This window comes from Hypomesus transpacificus, chromosome 15 (assembly GCF_021917145.1).
Source record: "Hypomesus transpacificus isolate Combined female chromosome 15, fHypTra1, whole genome shotgun sequence".
Classification (NCBI taxonomy): domain Eukaryota; kingdom Metazoa; phylum Chordata; class Actinopteri; order Osmeriformes; family Osmeridae; genus Hypomesus; species Hypomesus transpacificus.
In genome coordinates this window covers 12,726,247-12,743,768 of record NC_061074.1, presented here as the reverse complement: position 1 = coordinate 12,743,768, position 17,522 = coordinate 12,726,247, and the positions used below count along the sequence as shown (strand labels likewise).

Below are 17,522 nucleotides of genomic sequence, written 5' to 3'. Positions count from 1 at the left end.
TTATAAGACGCAGTGAGTCACACCATTATTTCATACAAGGATCATGTAGTCAAATGTATCATAATCATCACTCCATTCTGATGCCTTGACAGGAGAGAGAGAGAAGGGGAGAGCGAGAGATTAAAGAAAGGTGAGAGAGAGAGAAACATCCGCTTGATGGATGACAGCGTAAGTTACCCCAGTTAAGAGTTTTAGTAAAGGAATGACAGGCTGAAGAGTCTCAACAGTGCTGTCCACCAGCTGTGTCATTTGCTTTTGGAATCCCATGGGCTATGAGAGGCAAACTGATGCCATCATCTGCCTAGCAGTCTGGCAGGCCACGATGATGGCCACCCTCATAGTGGCAGTGTCAGCACTATCCCAGTCATACACTTACATAGATATACGTCACATAGACAGTCACGCACATCAGATGTAAGGCATCTTGATCTGGTTGAAGATCAACGTTAGTCAGAGTTATCTATCACGTACTACAGTGTCAAGGTAGCCAGAACTGGAACCCCATAAGTCTGTTAGCAGACAGACATGGATGTTTGTCTGAGCTCAGCTCTTGCGGTTTACCTTTTCTCTTAGGACCTTTACTTTATAGCACACTACATCATCGTCACGTGTCATGCATGCATATGCATGTCTTACTGTAACATACTACATTAACACACAGTCCAACCTTCCGTTGGATGGCAAAGTGACAGTTGCCATGGTTCTAGACTCAAGATATTTATTGTCATGTATACGGTTTAACAAAGTTAGTCCGTACAATGAAATCCTTCCGGTGCCAGTACCTACCGTATACAAAGAGGATGTAGTCATCGTAGGCCTGCCCCACGGCGTTGGCGGCCACACAGCGGTACGTGCCGTTGTAGGATTTATTGAGGTTTTCGATGAAGAGGTCAGAGCCTGTGATGACGGCGTGCGAAGGCACATCATCGTCGACTCTCAGCCAGCTGATCTGATGTGGGCTGGAGGCGGGGGAGGGGAGAGGGGGGGGCGACAAATATCAAACGCATCAGTCACGCGTGTCCGTCAATAGCAGGAATCTGGGTTTAAAGGTCAGAGCTGGCAGATCTGTTCAGGACAGCCATTGGCAGGTCCAGGCCTAATGATGCACTTTACACACAACACGCTAACAACTGCTAACATTTAAATGCTACACAGAAATGGAAAGGTTATGGGAGTGCTGGGACTGGCAGAAAGGGGATATAAGGTGGGCTGAAGCCGCCATGTTTCTGTCTTCTGACAGTTGGAGCCAAGGATAGGGCGGAACTGGAATCCAAATGAAGCACCTGAAGGAATACTCACTGTGGTTTGCCCTCTGCTATGCATGACAGTTCTAGATTGTCTCCCTCTCGCGTTAAACCCTCCGGAAATTCCACAACTATCTTGACTTCCGGTTTATCTGAAAGCAATGAAGAGACAGAAGTTTGAAAAGTTATGCTAGATGCTGTTACTGTAATTATTACCACTGCAAAAAGATACAAAATGAACTTAAGACTGCTAGGAAAGGAACTTCCTTCCTGTTTTGATGTGACTTACTGTAATAAAGCCAGACAAGCTCTTGAGATACAATGCTACTGTCTGGTGCCAGTGTTTCATTGTTTGTGGCATTATTTTAAAGCATGAATGAGACCAGGGCATTTCAGTCTAGTTACTTACGTAAGCAGGGTGGGTATTTCTGACACATGTATGGGAGAAGACTCAGGTTCCCAGGCACCCTGGTCTATCTAACTTCAGTAGATGTTTTTTTTTCTTTTATCAATGTTAGCCAAAGACTGCCAAAATGTCAAGCGGTTCCAGTTGAGCTTCTTCTGTCTTTTACCAAGAAAGGTCAGACAAAGGCACTCAGCTTTCTGAATAAATTAGTATGCTAGACATAAAAAAGGGTACTTCAACCTTTCTCTGGCGTTCAACACAGTGTAAGTCTTCTCGTTTCACTTCTTTAATCAATACACCGTTTGAAGAACAGCCAATCATATCTGACACAAGAACATAATGTACTTGTTCCCTTGAGGTGATGGTACAGTATCTCATTGGAGTTATTCTCCAGCGTTTGTTAGACCACAGACAGCACGCTGTCTAATTAGAGGATGACTGCTCTCTTGGGGCTCATTCATAGGTCCCTTCTGTCAGAGGAGTTAGCGTCAATCCACTTCCTGGCCAGGTGTGTTTTGCTTCTGGCCGGGTAACTCACACATGACTTCCAGGTGTCTCTGAGCTCTGAGGTCCTTCACGGCCGGGTGGTCTATGATGCAGCTCACCGGCTCCCCGTCGTCCTCCTTGGCCACGGTAAAGCTCACACGACTGCTGACGGTGAACATCTTGTTATAGGTCTCTTCCACCTCGGACTCGCCTGGTGCACAGACAGACAGATGAACAGACAGACAGGTGCACAGACAGACAGACAGACAGGTGCACAGATGGACAGACAGACAGGTGCACAGACAGACAGACAGATGGACAAACAGAGAAAGATGGACAGATGTGGACAGAAAAAGACAGACAGACAGACAGAACATACGTTATTTATGTAGCCTTATCCATTAACATAATCATGCCGGACCGCATGCAGAACATATTAGCAAGACGTTTTGCCGGGGCCTGACTCATTCATATACATATGAATACATAGTCATATTAGCAGTCAACCCTGGACGAGAGCATCGCAGGGTATGCGGGTTGGTTATGGCAGATCCAGGATGAGCCTGTGTTGTACAGCCGGGGGCTGAGCGGCATTCGGGCTAACCCTGCAGTAATCTGCTGCCCGCCAGGCTTCTGGCTGTCAGAGGGGCATTCATTTAGAGAGCATTACAATGCCACAGGGGCAGTGCGTTAGGCGCAGTGCTGAGTGTGATGGTTTACTTGCAGTTAATGAAGTGAGGAAATAATTACAAGCCCTCTCTGACCCACAGCACACCTCCATCTCTGCAAGTCACAGGGGAGACAAGCAGGGCACAGGGAGGGCAATACTCTGATGCTCCTGCACACACTGACCACCACACACACACACACACACACACACACAGCCCAATGTATAGTTATTAAACCCAGGACACACCGGTACACAAATACGGTACGCACACACACGTTTACACACACAAACACGTACGTGCTTCCTTCAACATCCGACCCCCCACGTCGGGTCAGCATGGATCCATCCCTCTGGGTGTTTAATACTGTTGTTTTTTAAGTCATTATTCATAATTTTTCAGCGCACATGCTGTTATGTGACCATGTGCTTCTGAGCTAATTAATACCTTATCTCCTGCAATCATGAGAAGAGAGCAGTGTGTCCAGAAGTGCTGGAGGACGTGACTGCGTGTCTGAGCCTGTGTCTCTCCTGCCAGCCCAGATTAGCCCAGCTCAACTTGGTGGCCTGTCCCTGATCTAACCAGCCAGCACTCAACCCATCTGCCCCACCTCCCTCCCCCCCCCAACTCAACATCTCAGAAACTGAAATTGACTTCCACTTCGGCAACACGGGAGCCGCAGAAGGTATTAGCTTAGATTCCCTCTGTCTAAATATTTTAGCTGCCCAACAAGCCAAATGAATCCCCTCCATTCTAACGCCTGTATAATTTGACAACAAACTAGAAAGAAATCCACACTTGTGTAAATATGAAACGACTGAAATAAATTTGCCTCTTGCTGTACAATAAGCACAAGTTTAATAAATGATGAGTTTGTGCGAGGACAGGCAGGCGGTGAGGGGGTGTACCACACAACACTGCCTTCCCCTCCCCTACAGCCCAGAGCTGGCCTCAGGCACTCCAACGCAGAGACAAAAGTCAATAAATGCATTCAAACATTTATTACAGGCCTAAAGAAAATATCACATTAGCGCTAAACGTGGGGAGCACATCATTTGATTACTTCCTAGCTCAAATTGATGGACAGCTTAAGCATGCTCTCAACTTTGATGAACACCTTTGAGAAAAGACAAAAATGTGCTGAAATCTAGCTAACATTGACATATATAACTATAATCTCCAGGAGCACTGGTTAACTGGCTGTTGAATGAAGGATAACCAACTGAGAGAGTAACTGGATGTACATCAGATATTATTGCTGAGACGATATTGCAAATTGTACAGCATACACACACCACACAGCACGTACAAAATACACTCCATATGCAGAACACACACTGCCCTGCACAGCACTCACAAAGTAACACTATCTACACACACATACATGTCCACACACTCTGGTCTGCGTGAGGTGCACCTCCACCGCAGCAGTCTTTACTGGGTGGGTAGGTAGCAGTTAATACCAAAAGAGCCCCCTGTATTATCCTCCCTGCACTGCAACTGTCTTCGGTATTACTGCTCTGTCACCAAGAAATGAAACAAATTATTACAGCCATGTGGGTGGGTGACGCTGTTGAATTCTAGCATGTCCTGAGGTCTCACATCCTAATGAAGTGAAATCCTCCACGGAGGACCTTAGGGTGGATGTGCTGCGGGTAGGAGACACAGCAACAGGCTTCACAGGGAGGGGGCTGAGCCGGTCTGGGGGCGGAGGAGTGTGAGGGAGCAGGTCCAGGTTGTTATTCCACTGACCTGTCAAGTCCTGCTCGCCCTTCATCCATCTGATGGTGGGCGCCGGCTTGCCGTCCATGGCTGTGCAGGTGAGCTCCGTCTCGTTCCCCTCACTGACCACCTCCTCCCTGGACTCCATCAGAGGGAGGCCTGGTGGAACTGGCACCCGGCCACAGACATGCACACACACCCACACAGAGATACAAAAACACACACACATCCACCCCCATACACACACACGTTACACAACCAAACAATAACAGGTCCTGCACCAGACCCAATCTTTTCAGTTGAATCAATCATTAAGCTGTGAATGGCTGAACTTGAGACACTTGAAGAGAAACTCAGTTGGATATTTTTTGAAGAGCTTTTAAATACCAGATATTCTGCTGCTAGATTTCAATTCTATATCTGGAGTGCTCACTTTAATATGTACTCAAACCCCTTTTAATCCTGCAGGATGTCTGCATGTACAATAAAGCTACTCTATGACAGTAATTTCACACCACAGCACCACTGCGGAGCACAGCTGAGTCTCTATAGGGAACCAATTGGAGCAGCCAAGTTAACAGTCACCAAGAGTCAACACAGCTGCCAACAACCACCCAGTCTATGACACTCGCTGCTATCCCTACATGCATCTGTTCCTTTTTATTAAAATGCTGAGCTCCGAGAGAGCCTAAGTGGTTTACGTTTTGCTTTGTTTCAGGCTAAATATAACAGGATCAAAGAGCAATCAAGCAAATCAATCAAGCCAAATAAATGAACATTTGATATCCACGGTTTATGACTTAACACTTGACTGGAGGACCGTGGAACATGGAAACCAAAAGTATACCATTCAACATGGATAGAATACCTTATAGGAAACTTTGATACTGTGTGTGTGTGTGTGATATATACCCAGCACAGTGATGTCAGCGTAGGCTTCTTGGGGTGGATCTGTGTAAAGCTGGCAAACGTAGCGTCCTTCGTCTGAGAGTGACACGTTGGACAGAGACACCCGCAACTCGTTGTCTGAGAAATTGACCAACTGGAACCGGCTGTCCTTCAGGGCTGGGGAGGAACACGGGAGACGGTCAGGATATAGAATAGAGACATGCAAACACGAGAGAAGAAGACCCTGAGAGGGTCAAAGAGGATGAGAGGGGGACGGAACAGGAATTGAAATAAAGGGGGAAAGAGGCAAAGCGTGTGTGTCAGTGAGTGAGATTGAAAGAGAAAGGTGAGACTGATGAATAATCAGAGAGAGAGAATGAGCGACTGGGCGAAGGAATTTCATCTAAAGTGAAGGTAAAGAGAAGTGAGTTTCAATATAGTACATCCAGGATGACGTATAAAACAGCTTTACAGTCCACGGCGCGAGGCGCGTGTTCATGAGGACTGCTAACAAGCTAGGAAGTCTCCTGGTCATGGAAGAACGCATTGAGCTTCCAGGAAAAAAGGCTGAAACATACATAATAAATTAAATCACAACCCTGAAGTGGAGCAAAGAAAATAAGTGCTATATTCCATCAAAGGTACCCGAATAGAAAAAGGGACTGCATGGGTTCAGTCTGGCTGTGGTCAGGCGTTCTACAGTTTCTAACAAACTTGTTTCTGAGTAGTTTTCAAAGACCAAGCCGTGTTTTACATAGATAGCCCCAAGATGGTAGCGAATGCTAGTTGTGTACAGTACCAGGTCTGCCTTCATGGTAGAGATAGCTCAGGAACTGAACTCAACCCATCTTTAAAACATGGGATGTTCTCCTGCCAAGGCTCAACTCAGCATCTTGATCATTACCGAGGCCTGTGAGCCTCGTCAATAGGAGTCCTCATTCCCAATCCTGTCTTGTAACGTGACGAGCCCTTTGGAGGTCCCTCCTCAAAGAGCTATGATGAGACTGGCATGTTCGGAGAGTCAAAGGGCTTAGGAGGAAGGGAAACCTCTCGTTTCGCAGGCATTAAATCTAGTTGACATGAATCAGTTTATACTGAGACAGGCGCTTACATCAGTCTATGGCAGCAAGGTACTGAGCTAGAAAATATACAGTTTGCATTCCTGCACTGTCAAAGTGAAGAACTACAGTGAATAAGTAATGTGCGATTAATGAGGTCTTAACATTGGATTTATGACATGAATACACTACAAATGCAATGGAGGATGACAGTGCAGTTTGGTGTGTCGTGAGACTGACTGTACAGCACACACCGAGACACGGTAAACATGAGTGGTGTTTCCCGTGTGAGGAATGTGTCGTCGTGTTTTTGGCTGTGTGTCGCTAACTGTCGTTATCCTCCACAGATGCAGAGTCCTTTACAGTGCTGAACAAGGTCCTGGTAACAGGTAACAATGACACCAGACTGGGGGGGGGGGGGGTTGTGTGTGTGTGGTGGGGGAAGTGGTGGGGGAAGTGGTGGGGGGTGCTTGCAGCAGCAACCCTCCTGGAACTGAGCCCAGAATAGCAATGCTGTGGGGTCTACCAGGCCACTCTGCAGGGGCAATTATCAGCCAGCAGGCATCTGCAAGAGTCACCAGATATGATCAGGGAGCCAAGACATAAATCTGAAACCGGCTCTGGCCCAACCCAACAACTACCACAACCCCACCAGCCTGTAAAGCTCCTCCCCTTCATCACTGCCTGCCCTGTGCACCGACGCTGATCTCTGTGGAAGGGCAGAAAAGAGCTGAATGTTTAAACGGAACGTGAGGAGGAACGTGACGGAGAGGAGGAAAGTGGAGGCCTCGCTGATCTTGTTGAGTTATGGCTTTAGGGCTCTAGCAACACTCAGGCCACATGCACATCCAGCGATGGTGATGGAGGCCTTAAGAAGTTAGCTGTTACTGACTCATCTGTTGTTTTTCTTTTCAGGTCAGTAGCTAGGAGACCTCCGTTATTTCGAAATGTCTCTTCTAGGACATTCTGTACATTACTGGTAAACACACACATTACATTAGGAACTCAAACACGACTAAGATGTGCGCTCAGCCTTTTATAACACTGTCTGCCTAGAAGAAAATTGAGTTTACTCTCTCAACTCTCAAAAAGAGATTCGGAAAGTAGTAGTTTATACAATGTAGTGCTCACCTTGAATCCTGGCTTGAATTGCATATGAAAATGTGTAGTGGAAACTTCTGTATGAGAAGCCATACTCTGAACATATTTCTAATCTAAACCAAGGACAGTGAAAATGTTTTTCATCCGTCCACTGCATACCATCCAGACGTCACATCGACCCATACAATCCTCTCTACAATTCAGGATTCAAGGTATCCTATTCACACACACACACACACACACACACACACACACAATCTCAACCTTGACACACAAACCCCCATCCTCAAGGGCTCCTTGTAATGTGCCATCGTCACTGTCAAAACCAGAGCAATTTCTTTACTGTAGGAGACCCTGTCATGTGACGGCTCCATCGTAGGGGCCGTGAGTTGGTGTCTGTCTGTGAGATACTCTAGGTGTGTACTGAGGGGGTTGAGGATGTGGTGAAGGAAGGCAGCGAGTCCAGAGCGGCCGTCCTTACGTCTGACATCGCGGAAGTAGATGGTCTGTCGGTTGGGGTTGAGGAGCTGGATGACCGAGTCGTCGTTGTTCTTCACTCTGCAGCTGATGGTCGCCGTCTCTCCCTCAACCACGGACACATTGTCTGTACCGAGATTCTGCCCTTCAACTGCAGAGGGGAAAAAGAAAAATGGGAGGGTCGGCATTACAGGACATTACCTGTGACCTCGCAGTGAGCTGAGCGATTCCGTTAACCGTACAGAGTGACACATCGTTCCAAGAGAACAAACACAAATTAAGTCGTCCCCGTACAAAGACACAACACACAAGACATGAGGCCAAAGCAAACCCTCCAATGAGATCACCCCTAAAGACATAGCTAGGTTGACTGTTGCTGAGGACACATCTCTAATCCCTCTAATATAAGGGGCCTGTGCTCTGTTTGGCAGTATCGATCGCCCAGCTTAGACTGGCCCTTGGAATCTGTGCCAGATGGCCTGTAAGCACTACTGCTCACAGACAGAGAGAGAGAGAGAGAGAGAGAGAGAGAGAGAGAGAGAGAGAGAGAGAGAGAGAGAGAGAGAGAGAGAGAGAGAGATGGAGAGCATCTAGTCTCTCTTTCATGTCAATATATTTATAATTGTATTTTTTCTCCCTTAGCTGTAAATTGCTTTGGCAACACTGTTTAACTTTCGGTGTGTGTCTGTGTGTGTGCTGGGGTAGAGGGACAGACAGATAGACAAAGCTCTGGGAGCTGTGTTTTTCTACCCTATGTTTAGAAAAAAGGCAAAAGGTGTGTCAGAAACAGAGAAAGCCAGTGGCCTAGGACGGTCACACCCGTGTCCAGAGTCTCTGCAATGTTGTTTTATGGTAGTAGTCCTCATTATCACGCCCTGGACAGTTCATCCATTCGGTTTTCAGTGGAAAAAAAGGTTTTCTTGTGTATTTCTGGGTAAAGGAGGGGGAGGGGGGATCAAAAGTCACCTTGTGCTATATATGCCTGTCCAAAACGGTATGAAGAATGGAGGATGCTTTTAAATGCCTTGGACTCGCTCGCACCTGCAGAGAAACAAGACTCGCATCCACACACTCCGAAGGAAACATCAAAAGCACATTTGCATGCCTGAGTTGTCAGACACCGTGCTGACATTTACAAAGTGGGAAAAGAGCACCTGCATTTTCCGATAGTGATAATGGGAACAGACAGCCAAACTAACATGATTCAAATGAGCTGGGTGAAAGCAGCGAGCAATAGGAAATTAACCTCCTGAGGAGAAAACACATCGCAGACCTGTCTGCAGCGATGAACACTTCATTTCATTGTGCACTGCAGCTGGCCATAGATATTGGGACGTCAAACACAGGGAGTAATAGGTGAAAATGGACCCTGGTATTTGCCAGTGTCTACACTTTACTAAATAGGCCATTTATGACGAAAGAACATATTGTTTTATCTCTGGTAAGGCGTCTATTTGAAGGTAAAGCAAAGGAAAGAAGGATAGCGTACTGTGTGGTTAAATATTCAGAAGTATAGTAAGAAATATTGGTACATGACTTGGGTCATTAGCCCCCAATCAAAAGTACTTTTATTAAGTGTGCTCAACTGGCACGTGTAATGTTACAAATGGAGAGTGTTGGACTGAGGAATCTCAGTCCAACACAGGAGAGGAGCCAGGAATTGCGGCACTGTTTTTATGTCTGCTTTAGTGAATTGGTTTTAAACAAACATATTTGGCAGTCCAAACGCCAACGCCAGAGGAACCTCAAAGCAAGGTTACTGAGCTCTCAAGCAGTTGGACAGAGAGGAAAGGAGGTGCTTTAAAAAAAAAATATCCATAAGGTTTCGACTGCCCCAAGCCGGGTTGGACCCCCTCCAACCTCCCCAGCTAGGCTCATCTCCAATTCAAAACACACATAAATAACGTCGCTGTGATTAGCAATCCCATCAAAGCAAAAACAGACCACTTTGTGGTACATGGAGGGTTTGTACGATTGGAGTAAACATTTCAATTGCCTGAGCATCCTGGTCATGATTGGGTGCAAATGAGGGAAGGCAGTCATTAATTCCGGGTGGTGGGTGTTGGGGTGGGTGGGTGGGGCATAGAGAGTGGGCAGAGCAGGGCACAGATGACTGGCTGATAGATTCACACTCATCCTAGCAGCTGTCTGAGACAGCTAAGTGCCAGGATTTCCACACATGGCTGCCCTCCTGTTCCTGCATCAGAACATACTGAATGACACCGTCAAAGGGAATTAATTACAGGCCTTCAAAGGTCGACGTGCTTTCTAAGGGGGTGTAGAGGCATGTGTTGGACATGAGACCCTCGTCAGCGACGCATTCTGCCGGTGCGGCGGCAAAAAAAAGGTTTAGGGGTTAGGGTTGATATCGAGAAATATTTCAGCTAATTCTTTAGTTCCTCTGTTCAAGTTTGGAAGGGCACCTTTTGAATCAAATTCCTCAGCTCTTTGAACTTATCCCTCTAGTTTTTATCAAAAGACATGAAAGGACCAGGGAAAGCAGGACAGCCCGATTAGCCGGCGATCGTTCCCCTTCCCTGAGTCACAGCTGTCTGGAGCAGCCCTGTCCTTTCAACCAGGCACCAGGACAAGTAGACAGTTATTAACAATGTAACTGTCTCTGTCTAACTCTCTTCCATTCACTGGGCATCGAGCAGCCCTCCCTATCGGCTGTTCACTCATTAAGGGGTTTTCACTATGAGGGGAAGCTGTTTCAAGGACACTTCTGTGTGAGTAAGAAGCCACTGTCACTGGGTTTAATCTGCACTACACTGTTTTCAAGGTCTGGATGCCTAAGGGGGGGGGGCGCAGGAATTACATGTTGCAGGCACATTCGTCTCATATGTTTTGTCATCTACATAGATGAGTTCTCGTGACAAGACCCAGCTCTGAAAAATGTCAAGATATGTTTCCCCCCAGTAAAGCTGGTTCAAGGTGCTTTACCCTGTTACTGTACGAGTGGTGTAGCGTTGTGTCCACTGCACTACAGTAAAGGAACCACACTTAACACATTTCACAGCATGCCAACACGAACATCATTGGACAGTAATCAACAATAACAGAAATAGTGACCAAAGAAAGGACAGGAAAATGTACCTGACATGATTTCAGCAGATCCTGTTGCACCGGTGACTAAGGAAATGTGGAGAGAAAAAGGAGAAAACAAGAAATTGTAAGCATAACGTCAACATATCTTTGGTCAAATGACAGTGAAAAAGATTTGCAATCAGGGGAACATAAATGACTTAGAGCAACGTTAAACATCGTATCCATGTTAAACGTTCAAACTCGAAGCACAAACAGTATTTTGGAAATGTGTCGCTTTAAAACCTCGTCACAAAAGGACGAGGAAGTCAAGCCCCGACTGTAACACCAACACTGCTCAAAGTTAGAGATATTGACAGTCTAGCTGGCGAGGCAGCCACATTTGCAGTTTGCTTTCTGTCCTCGACTCTGCTTGAGATTCCAGGCTGCTCTTGGTCAGGGGGGCCACTGCCCCGCGGCCCCCCTGGGAGGCCCCTGGTTCACAGAAGTACCCATCCGAGACTGGCATCTCATCCACCAGGCATGGGAGACTGGCATGTTCCCAAGACCCCAACAGCACTGCCCAGAACCCTGCCCCTGGGGAGTCTACAACCACCTACACACTGTCATTCACATGAGCAACAACTGCATTCTAATTCCAGTGCAAATTACCACAGGGTTGCATCACAAAAAAAAAAAAAAACATGCCGTTACACAGTGCTCTGAGCATTGGATTATTCGTGGTTGTCTTAATAAGGGACAGAGGCAATGATACATGTCCTTGTTATCTTCCTGTAAACACGCTGAACATGTCAGCAGCTGCCACAGGGGACAAAACACACATACTAAAGATAAAGCCAGCTGTAAAATACTACAATAAGTAATCACACACAGAATGCGGTCAACCAACCATTCATTACCGTCAGTCTCATCTCCACAGTCCACCCCACTCGTTAAGGAACCCCCAGTTCAGATTCATAGGAATCCATAAGAAGGGTGTCCCTGTGACCATGTCAGGGCTGTATCAGAGGGAACAGTGATATACAGCCCGGTGTCTTTTCTAACCCGATGGCATTGTCCTCTCCCTGCTGCTGGTGGCCTCAGACAGGTCTATAAATAGCAGCTGGTCGAGTCTCTGGTCCCTGGCTCTGCCCGGCTCTGCCCTGTACCTGCAGCCCATTAGGCAGGAGTTATGAGGTGCTAGTGCGTCTGTGATTACATGTCATGGCTGTCGCTCTGCTTAGACAGCACTGATGGACAGATTTCTGGGGGGGGAAAGCGCGTGATGCCATCCGTGCGAGTGTGGTTGTCGTGCCGATCTGTCAATCACGCGGGCGGAGGCCAGGCAAGGCGACCGTCCTCCAAACAATGTCTGTCCTTGCCTCACCCTCTCCTCTCACACCCCAGCCTCATACTCCCCCTCCCCCCCAGCTTCCAGCTCTCCCCCCCCGGCCTCCCCCTCTCCCATCCAGGCTTCACTTCCTCTCTGTCCTCCCCCACTCCTCCCCTCTGTGATCACCCCCCCCCCCCCCCCCCCCCCCCCCCCCCCCCCCCCAAGCCTCATGGTGAGCAAAGGCACGGCAGGCAGTACATGCAAACGTCTGATAAGTTGTGGAAAAATGAATGACGGAGAGTGTAATTGGCGTAGGAATTTGCTAACTATCTCCCAGCTCATGTGTTGACGCTCTGGCTGTTGCAGGAGTGAACCCACTCCAAAACGCTCCAGTCGGCAAGTCAGACGCAGATCTCTGGAGACAGAATCTGTGGGGCGGCCTCCCTCTGCCGCAGAGTCCAAACAGTGGGGGAAAAGGTAACATATCCTCTCTCGGCCGGCATGGTGTCTTTTAAATTTGCCGTTTTCCTTTGAGGAGAAACATTTCCCTCCATCTTTCTAGCCGTGATCGGGAGCTTATCTCGTGTCAGCCAAGTGTGGCTGTCTCTGTGTGTGAGGACCCAGCAGAGGAGGATGCTGGCATGCTGGGGGACCCAGGGACTCTCAGTGGCAGGTTGGCCAGTGTGTGTGTGTGAGTGTGCATGTGTGTGTGTGAGCGTGAGTATGTGTGTGTGAGTGTATGTGTGTGTGCGTGTGCGTGTGTAACCCACTGTGCCTTCATTTAATTAAAAGATTGTGGAGAGGGAAGCAGACGTTATACTTCAAGAAAATCTGATGGAAAAGTTGTGGCTTGCTGTGTGGGCCCCAGAAACAGAGACCGGCCACTGCAGTCTCCATTCTGAACAGTAAGAGTTCAAATGGTTTAAGCCCCCCTCACCAACAGGCAACCACCCAGAATGAAGGTCCTCGATATTAAGAGGCACGTGCTTATATTTCCATTATTCGGTAATAGATTTAAGCGGATGGATTCAAGGAATGATCACATTTATATCTTGAACAAACTCAAAAACAAAATCATACAGTACCATATCCTCCATCTCCTCCTCTCTCAGGTTTCACAGCATACCATGGCACAGCACCTTAACATGGCCGTCACACTGGAGAGCCCCTCCAGTTCAACAGTGATTCCCCCACTTACACCCCCGCCAAACCTGCCCTGACCCCTCCCAAGTTTCCCAGACAGAGTAATCCACGTGTCTGCTTTTCTCAGGATTATCTCTGAAAACCATTACCTGTATCACTCCAGGGAGTGCTCGGTCTAATTCCTCCCCCTGGCAGACAGAACAATTTTAATCAAGTAGTCTTACCCAGGAATACCATTGGAATACATCCACGGACTGTTTGCCCAATACACTGTTCTAAAGAGCGAGATTTGGTCATATCCCTTCTTATACAGTTTTCCGATGGAAAGAGGGGGTTTAACTGCACCGTATTGATGGAAACACAAGCACACACCATGGCTAGGTTCGCCTGCATGGCTTTGAATGATAACACGTGACTTCTCAACACCCCTGGGTGCAAACGTATCTAAATACCACACACTTCTGGCAACCAAAGGGTTATCGCAGCGATTCAGGTTGTGAGTGTGTTTTGCGCTGCTCTCGTCTCAGTGGTGCTGAGGAGTCAACGACAGGAGGTCAACAGCTCTTCCTCCCTCCCTGTCTCTGATGGTCCCTAACCCCAGGGCTCCTTCCACACAGCAACTTCCGAGAAATCAAGGACCAATTATCGAGGGGGCGTCGTGACTCGAAGCCGGCAAGGACACCAAAAAATGCGAGGTATATTCTGTGCTCTGCAAACATGTCACGTGCTCTGATTTAATGAGAAGCGCAAGTACGTCATCTTTAGATAAACAGAAAAGCTCTGAAAGACAGTTCTCTCCCCGAGTTACGTATTGATGAATTAAAACATGAAGAACATCTTGTTGTGACACTCCAGTTAACACTCTTGCCAGTGCAGTATTTGACATATTCAAATGGTAACTCATGAATCAACATTATTTCATCTAAGAAATCAAAGCAATGAGTTATTCAAGGCTTTTTTGCAATGAACTTGATCTATTAAGACTAGCCACTCCATCTGTGATGAAATGAAGGTAAGGTCAACAAACAAAAATGCATCCCCTATGTCAGATATGACGCCATAACAAATCCATACAAAACCCTGCAGAAAGTGGAGATCCGCAGAAAACCCCTTGCCTCTTGGGCGTCTTCACATTTGACTCTGGGTGTCTGTTCCACTACAACCTCTGCTTACGACGCACCAAGTCCAACACTGAGCTCCGTTTGGCTCTAAGTACATCAAGCCGTCTTGGGCGGTAATGTCACGGGAGTGCTCCCATACCCCAGAGTCTATATGCTGCACGGCTCTGATCATATTATCCCCTCCTTTCAAATGAAGGGGTTCCACATTCTTACAGAGTGATCAGGGGCTCCCTTTGTTCATTCGCGGGAAGATGGTTCTCTTTCACCTGCGCTGTGATGGCTCTCCAGGACACACAGTGTGTATCTGTACGTGTGTGTGTGTGTATTGTATGTGTGTGTGTGACAGCTTGTCCATGTGTGTGTGTGTGAGTGTGCATATTCGTGCCAGTGTGTGTGCGCCCGTGTGTGTGTGGTTGGGGATAATTAGGACATCGCGAGGAGCTGGTTCCAGGCCTGTCATCCTCACCACCAGCCCAGACGAGAGGAGCAGGTCAGGGGGTAAGAGAGGCTGCCGAAGGGGGTCAAGAACCAGCTGCTGCACCACCACTCACTGTCTGGACTCTCCAAGAATATAAAAGCTGTGCTTCAGTCATGATGCATGTGGATGTTTATGAAAAACAACCGCATGTCTCTGTACAATACACCGCCACAACAGTTGGAGAAAGTTTGCAGCTCTGTCAGAAGCGGTGAATTTGGGGTAATTATTCAATATAGCCGTTATTGCAATACACTCCTTTATGGCACTATGATGTCTCCAATTGTCTGGTCCTCTCCTAAGCTCACGCTAGCAGCCGCCTCCAGCATAGAATCTCTATTACAAAATGACAGATACATAAATACCGCCCCCCCACAGGAGGGCCCTGAATGGTGACCTTGTTGAAGGCATATCATTAATTCTACAGATGGATTCTTTTTATCACAACAATAACATAACTGCTTCCCTGCCCCCACTCTCTCCAGCACCTGTGCCCCTCCTCTCTTCTCTCTCTCTCTCTCTCTCTCTCTCTCTCTCTCTCTCTCTCTCTCTCTCTCTCTCTCTCTCTCTCTCTCTCTCTCTCTCTCTCCGTGTGTCCCCCTCTCCAGCTCGCCTGTCTGCTTCTCATACTCTCATAATCACATCCATCAGCCTAAAAATGCTAACTGCATCCAGGGACGCTAAATACATCCATTTGTTTGTAGTTGTAATGTCTTTTGTGGGCCTCAATCAGACACCTGTCCCACACACCTGCTGCCAGCTTGTGTGGCGCTGTACGAGAAGTGGAAGGGCCTTTTGTTTCCTTCCAGAGTTTATAATCAGCGCACTGTTTCCAATCTTCCCTCACCATTTTTCAATTTCCTATTCCCTTTCCTCAGTCAAATCACAGCTATCAATCAGGTGTGTGCGCGTGTGTGGGCGCGCTCGCATGTGCGTGCATCGACAAGTGAGCATGTGTTCCTTGATGGAACCATTTCCACCCCTCGGCCCCATTAGTCAGATATTGAGAGAGAGAGAGAGAGAGAGAGAGAGAGGATGTGTGTCTATGTGTGTGTGGGTGTGTGTGTGACTAAAAATGCATACCATTACAAGCAGCAGTCAATACCAGGCTATCTTCCAGTTCGTCATTTACATGAGACACAGTGTTCCTCACTAAAATAGTATTTTATGTCCAATGGATTCATGTTTGTGAATTATGTTGATGGTTACGTTGTTTGCCTCAACCCTGCTGTGTCCATACTAGGGCTGCATCTAAAATAAATATAATATACACACACACACACACACACACTGCACAGTCAGGTAAATTCAATGTCCAATCTAGCAGACTATAGTGCACTCTGAGTTGATGCACAGCCAGGTTACCTCACGGTAAACACATTATCCATTACAACACACACGAGGTAGGCACGTTGGAATGTGATTTCACATCGACCTGATGTGGGCACAGCCAATCACAATGTGGCAGTATTGACAGAAAGGACGAAAGCAGCCCTTGACTAAATTGAAGAAGAGATTATGAAGTGGACCATATGTGCTCTTCAGACCTGGTGTGGTATGCTGTATGAATAGAGTTACAAGGAGAGCTGATGAAGGCTGCCCAGGTCTGGTTCATGCAGACGTGGCATTATGGATCAGTGTTTTACTGTGTATTGATTATAAATGAGATCTATTCAAAGTGACCACACCGAATGGCAACTCCAGTAAATTCCCAATGGCAGGGTAATATACGACTTCACTGCCTTCATTTATTCACAGCTTGACATTTCCTTCCTTGCACACAGAGGCTTCACTAACTGTGTGCCAATGGCCACATCATTTAGACTGGACCACATGAATATTTAATATTAGTGCCTGGCTCGTCCCCCTGCTTCTGTGAAAATGAATGATTTTTAGTGAGCTTTGCAGAGACACCCTGGAAACCCCCTCGCACTAGTGATAAACGGCCGCCTAGTTTATGTTGTATGCCAAAACAAATGACTATCAATCATTGGACGTTGACGTGGAAACAGCTACGGCGGCCTCGCTCCTCATTTCCGAGGTTCTCTGGGTGTTTCTCCTGTGCCAGAGCAGGGGATCGGCAGCACAGGGTCAGCCAGAGGTTCCCTGACAGACAGGCCCTCCCTGAAACGAAGGGCTGAGTTGAGCTTATAATACTGGGCACTTTATGTTCTCCAGACAAACAAAGACCGTCACATAAAAATTCATGGATGCTCTATTTCCTGTTGTGAATGGCAGGCGGCTTTACTGATAAAACAATATCAGGATTTATCAACTTTAATGGAAACCAGCTAAAACGCTGGCTTTCATGATGTAGTTGTACCCCCTACAGTTTAAGAACACATTTTACAATGGAGACTGTGATTAGAGGCAGTG

At 47.2% G+C, this 17,522-nt stretch overlaps 1 protein-coding gene across 4 annotated transcripts in view; it reads right to left on the bottom strand.

The window, feature by feature from the left end:
• Positions 1-17,522, bottom strand: part of cadm1b (cell adhesion molecule 1b) — a 68,149-nt gene that overhangs the window by 11,068 nt on the left and 39,559 nt on the right. For 3 of the 4 annotated variants that reach the window (XM_047036477.1, XM_047036479.1, XM_047036480.1), the window contains exons 2-8: positions 11,147-11,182; positions 8,055-8,201; positions 5,439-5,591; positions 4,557-4,694; positions 2,189-2,347; positions 1,300-1,396; positions 787-959 (exon numbers count right to left, since the gene is read on the bottom strand). In XM_047036477.1, coding sequence (XP_046892433.1) covers positions 787-959; positions 1,300-1,396; positions 2,189-2,347; positions 4,557-4,694; positions 5,439-5,591; positions 8,055-8,201; positions 11,147-11,182 — 903 coding nt within the window. The remainder of the gene's footprint in view (positions 1-786; positions 960-1,299; positions 1,397-2,188; positions 2,348-4,556; positions 4,695-5,438; positions 5,592-8,054; positions 8,202-11,146; positions 11,183-17,522) is intronic. The other variant, XM_047036478.1, reaches the window with a different exon arrangement.